The 5,892-nt window shown below is 37.7% G+C and overlaps 1 protein-coding gene across 1 annotated transcript; it reads left to right on the forward strand.

The window, feature by feature from the left end:
- Positions 1 to 345: 345 nt before the first annotated feature.
- Positions 346 to 4,554, forward strand: LOC113771603 (disease resistance protein RFL1-like). Its single transcript, XM_027316176.1, has 3 exons — positions 346 to 381; positions 801 to 3,820; positions 4,404 to 4,554. The coding sequence occupies exons 1-2, from the start codon at positions 346 to 348 to the stop codon at positions 3,759 to 3,761; spliced, it is 2,997 nt and encodes a 998-aa protein (XP_027171977.1). The 3' UTR covers positions 3,762 to 3,820; positions 4,404 to 4,554.
- The last annotated feature ends 1,338 nt before the right edge of the window (positions 4,555 to 5,892 follow it).

Here is a 5,892-nt window from a genome sequence, read left to right on the forward strand (position 1 = left end):
TTTAGGTTTTCGTGCATAGTTTTTCTTTTCGTTTTTTTTTTTTTGGATAAACAAAGAACATGCATTTTCCTGATGAATTTTTTTTAACACATGAATCATGCACTTAAAAAAAATAGTTAGCTGCATCAAGTGGGTTAAATTTACACCACAAAATCAATGGTTCTTAGAGATATTTTGTACATGTGATGTGGGGGTAGACCTTAGTTTTTGCCTAACAATTTATGCCAACTCTTCTTCAGAATCCCATAAAGTTTGGAATTAAATATTGCACAGGAAAAGTATTTCGGAATTAAATATTACAAAAGAAGAGTATTTCGACGAAACTCCAAAATTTTTAAACGAGAAATGGAGATTGGGTGTGGGATAATGAGAATCCGTAAGGTAATGTATAGAAGTGTTCGGTAAAATTATTGAAACTCCAAAATTTGTGGGTTTAGATATTCTATGATCAATTTAGTGCTTCAAAATTTTGTTCTTCTTAGTTTTTCAAAATCAATCTTCAGAATTTTTTGTCATTTCTCCAATTATTGAATAAACTATTGTACTTTTGTCAGTCAGAAGAATCCTAGATTAGCTTATTGCCAAAACAATTATTAAATTGAGTGACAAACATTTTCTTTTTCTGGTTATTAATATTTACTAAACAATGACCTACCCACAGAAAAAGAAAAAAAAAAACCTAAACAATGTGTAGACTAAGTTCAGTTTCATGGTAACTTTGATGTTTTCTTCAATTTTAATTTTCAGATTTGCTTCAATTTGCCTTCTGCACCTAAGTTTGATATATTTTTGCATTCTAGATGATACAAGTATTTGGGAAAGCTTTGGTAGAAAAGACGGCAGAGTTGATTGTAGTAGATTACATGGGAAGGAGCGACATGGACAACATGCAATCACTGAAAAGGAAATGGCAAGAATTGTGCTGCAAAGCATCTGACGTAGAAGAAGAAGTGAAGGGAGAAGAAATGTCAGGTAAAAAGAAAAGGAAACGTGAAGTTGATGGTTGGTTGAAGGACGTTAAAAAATTAAGTCCTGAAATTGATGCATTGGAAAGAAGAGGATCATCTTGGAGGCTTCCACTAAAGGAGGATCCTGTAGGAAAGCTGCAGCTTCAGGTGGAAGAACTTATTCAGCAGAGCCACCATTTCAATGGGCTTGTGCTCGATACTTATGACAAAATTGGGGAGCCATGCCTGCCAACCAAATTGTTTGGAGTAAAGTTCGAGGAAGCTTTGCAGAGAATTTGGCCATGCTTGGTGACCGATGATATATCAAGCATTGGGATTTATGGTATGGGCGGAGTTGGTAAGACCACACTGGCGAGGCACATTGAGTACCATCTTTTAGAAAAGAACAAATATCGCGTGCTTTGGGTTACAGTATCTCAAGAAAATTTCAGTATCACCAGTTTGCAGGATAAGATTGCCAATGTCTTAGGCATTCGTCTGTCAAATAGGGATGAGGAAGAAGTCAGGGCAGATATATTGCGTGGGGCATTCAGCAGAATGAAGAGATTAGTAGTGCTCATTTTGGATGATGTTTGGGAAGAATTTTGTTTAGACAGGGTAGGGATTCCTCTTCATCCAAACAAGTGCAGATTGATTTTGACTACACGCTCACTGGAAGTGTGCAACAGGATACAATGCCAAAGAAAATTTGATTTGCAAACTTTGGACAAAGACGAAGCTTGGGATTTGTTCAAGTATAGACTTGGCAGCGAGACCTTGCTTCAAGGAGATTTGGACAATATTGCCAAGTCCATAGTGGAAGAGTGTGGTGGTTTGCCTCTTGGTATTATCACAGTGGCTGGAAGCATGAGAGGTGTGAGCGATATTTGTGAGTGGAGAAATGCATTGGAACAATTGAAAACATGTTCAATAGGGTATGATGAGATGGAACGAGATGTGTTTCCCATTCTGGAATGGAGTTTCAATCGCCTGAGCAAATGTGAAAAGAATTGCTTCTTGTATTGCTGTCTTTATCCGGAAGATCGGAAAATACAAAGAGAGGAACTAATAGACCTCTTTATTTGGGCAGAGCTGATGTCAAAACGGGGCTCAACGTCAAAAGCATTCGATCAAGGTCAAACGATATTAAACAAACTGATAAGAGTTTGCTTGCTGGAAGAAACTAGAGATTCTGAAGGGGATGACTGTGTGAAGATGCATGATTTGGTCAGAGACATGGCATTAAGGATCACGCATGGAAACTCCAAACCAGAGAGCAGCAGAGATGATGTACCACGATTCTTGGTGAAAAGCTTAGGACAGGAACATTCAATAGTAGCACTGGAACAAGAAGAGTGGACAGAAGATCTCCGTGCAGTTTCCTTCTATTCACAAACTTTAAAAGGAACAAAAATTCCACCAGCCTGGTCACCAAATTGTCCTAAGCTCTCAACCTTGCTTCTTTCTCGGGTTTCCATAAAAGAAATCCCAGATTCATTCTTTCGGCACATGTGTGGACTTAAAGTTTTGAATCTATCTCAGTGCTACAATATAACAGAACTGCCTAATTTTGTTTCAGACTTGGTGAATCTCACTGCTCTGATTTTGGAGGGTTGTGGAGGCCTCCGATTTGTGCCACCACTGGGAAAGCTCAAGCAATTGAGGGATTTGGATCTATCCAGAACTGAGATTGAGGATTTACCTGAAGGCTGGGAGTCACTGGTCAACCTCGAAAGTCTTAACTTGCGTGAGTGTTGGGCTGTAAGACGAAAGATAATACCAAAAGGGACATTTTCCCAATTGCACCGTCTTCAATGGCTATTATTGCCATATGGTAGGGTACAAGTTATGGATTTAGAAGTGTTGAACCAATTAGAAGTTTTTATAGGATGTTTGCCTTTTACGGACTTTTATATAATTACTCGGTGGCCAAAATACTATAATGTTTATATCAATAACATCTTAACTGAGGATCCGTTTTATGACGGGGACAGTGATTGTGAGGACCAGGAGAAACAACTGTATTTCCATCAGTTTAAGCTTGGTAGAGGATGGAACTATCTGCCAGATGACATGAAAAGTTTGACAATCGAGGATTGTGAGGGCATGGTCATTAGGTGCTTGTCAGATGCTTTTAGGAATTTTACAAATTTAAGCCACTTATCTAAATTGGTTATTGAGGATTTGATTGGAATAGAGTTCCTCTGGCAATTGTCCTTCGCTTCTCCACGTGATCAGTTGGAAGTCTCGTCTTTTAGTCCACTCCGTGATCTCCAAGTGCTAAGCCTCAACAGGTTGCCAAATCTGGTTGGTCTATTTTACGGAGACTCAGAACCATATTTGCTTCCAGCTAGCACCTTTTCTTCCCTTAAAGAATTGTGGATTTCTAGATGTCACAACATGAAGCAGCTATTCACACTGCAGTTGCTGCAGAACCTTCAAAATCTTGAAATATTAGGAGTTGAAGATTGTGAAGGACTGGAGGAGATAGCAGCAGATGGCTTCCAATTGACTTCAAGTGGAGCCACCGCAACAGTCATCCTTCCAAAATTAAAGTTTTTGAATCTGTGTTGGCTGCCACAATTGAATAATATTTGCAAGGCAGCCTTGATCTGCAATTCAATCTATCAGATTGAAATATCCGGTTGTCCAAAGGCAAAGAGGCTGCCTTTGTTTCTTCCTACCATCAACGGACTACCATCTCTTCCTAGCACTCTTCATAAAATCAAGGGAGATAAAGAGTGGTGGGAATCGTTAGAGTGGGAAAATCCTTGTGCCAAAAATGCCCTTGACCCATATTTTACCACGCAGTAGCGGATCCCATTTCTTTGATGAAGACCACCTGTTTGATCAAAATCCTGACGGATTCTCATGTACGTGTTTTCTTCCCTTCCTTAAATGTTACCAACTATCCCCTTTCTTTGAGCTTTCTTCCCCAAAATGATCTGCTTCTCCACTAGCATAGAATTTGCTATTGTGTAGGAATCGAGATTAACATTTTTTGTAATGAGCTCAAGGTTTTTTTTTTTTAACTTTCTTGAGGTGCAGAATTGCTAACACCTTTTGAGCTCAAGGTACATTAGTTTCTTTTTCTTTTTTCTGCATATAATCTACTGCATACAGCTTTTAAATTTTTTTCTTATTTCTGTAAATTTAAATATTTTATTTTCTCTCTTTCCTTCTTCTTGTTTGTTTGTTATTTTCCTTTTTTCATTTCCCGCTGTTGAAAGTTGTCTTGTTTTTCCCCTTCTCTTAAGAGGCTTTCTAGATAAAGTTAAAGGGTATATATGTTTGCATATGTTTAAATTCGAAATTTCATATTGAGAGCCACAATAAGTTGGAAGGAAGTAGAATTACAACGTAATTTCCATGATTGTACTTGCGTTAGTATCATGGATGACTTTGCTTTGTGTTTCTGACTATACTGATCAAGTGTTGTTTGCCAATATTTCTCAGGTTACCAGGTAGCCACAAAATTGCTGCTGCAAGAGAGTTGATGTTGCAAAAACAAGTGTTAAATGAAGCTTTGTCCACCAACGCCAAATTTCTTTCAGTACATGCTTCTTCTTTAGCTATATTACAGTTGCTGTTTTTCATCATGTGTAGCTTTCTATTCCTACCTAGATGATGTTTTTTTTATACAGGGCTGGCCTCAGTTTGAGGACAACAAACCACATTTGCAAGATATGGAGCTAGGGAAGACCAGCAATCTTTAGCCAATGTTGTGCACTCAATATAATTTCAGTCGAGGAAAAGTTCAACATACAATGCCCTGAAAAATCAAACACACAATCAATCAGCCATTGATAACAACCTCTTACCTAGGTGAACATGAAGACTAAAGCAACTTGAAGACTAGAATGATTTTTTTGGATGAATGAATGTCATTGAAACTCGGCTATTCTTCTGCTATTCCATCCTTGTACATCAAATTTTCGTCAATCACAAGACTTGATACAATCAGTTCAGATGCCACTCTGTTACAGAAATCTAATGTTTTATGTAACAGTGCACAAGCCCTATGATATTGCTAAGAAATGGTAAAACCTCACCTTCATGAAATACCACTTATTCTTAGTTTGAATTTTATTTCAGGTTTCTAAGGTGGCAGGGATATGTTGAACTGAAATTCCATGACTGGTGGGCTATCTTGGTCAAAAAGAGGGCCTTGTTAACTGAGAACTGGAGTCGCCAGCCATTTTTCGTACTAACTACTTTTATTGTAGTCTTTACTATACTAAAAGCGGGAGTACGGAGTGCTACAGTAAAATTGGGCTGGTTATAGTGCGATTTGTGTGAGCTTGTGGGGCGGTTTGGTCTTTTGCCATTCAGTGGTGTTCGCTTTGCTGGAAATTCACTTCTGTCCGCGTGGCTCTCGTGCGTGGAAACATTTCCTCTTGGTCAGCAATTTCCTCTTCATGTGATTAGCATTAGCCTTAGTGGTGCTTCATTTTTCGATAATGCCATTTGCTGTTTCTCTCTTACTTAGGACACCGGAAGATGCATGCTATATTATTTTGGTTCCTTTGTAATTTATTTGTTCTTTGTACCTCTTTTGTTTGAGTCATTGTTGCCCCTTGTGATCCGGAGAGATGGGCCACCTTAGCTATTTACAAGTATTAGTTTAGCTTTAGGTGTTTGCCATATTTTCCAATCATGCCATTTATTTTTCCCTAAATTTAACATGTATGTTATATTTGCTTGGTTGTTTTGTAATTTTGTTATTTTTTGACCCTAATTTTTGTTGACTTATTGTTCTCTTTTGTGGACAACACACATAGTTTTTGAACTTTTACAATGGTCCCAATTTTTTCTTTCAAGTATGAAAAAATAATTCTATAAATACATATTTTCTAATTTTAAACACAAGTTTGTCACCCCATTTGTAAAATTAATCCATCCTTTATTTCTTAGCATTTTATTTCAATCTATCCGTAAACACAAG

Source organism: Coffea eugenioides, chromosome 5 (genome assembly GCF_003713205.1).
Source record: "Coffea eugenioides isolate CCC68of chromosome 5, Ceug_1.0, whole genome shotgun sequence".
In the NCBI taxonomy this organism is placed as follows: Eukaryota; Viridiplantae; Streptophyta; class Magnoliopsida; order Gentianales; family Rubiaceae; genus Coffea; species Coffea eugenioides.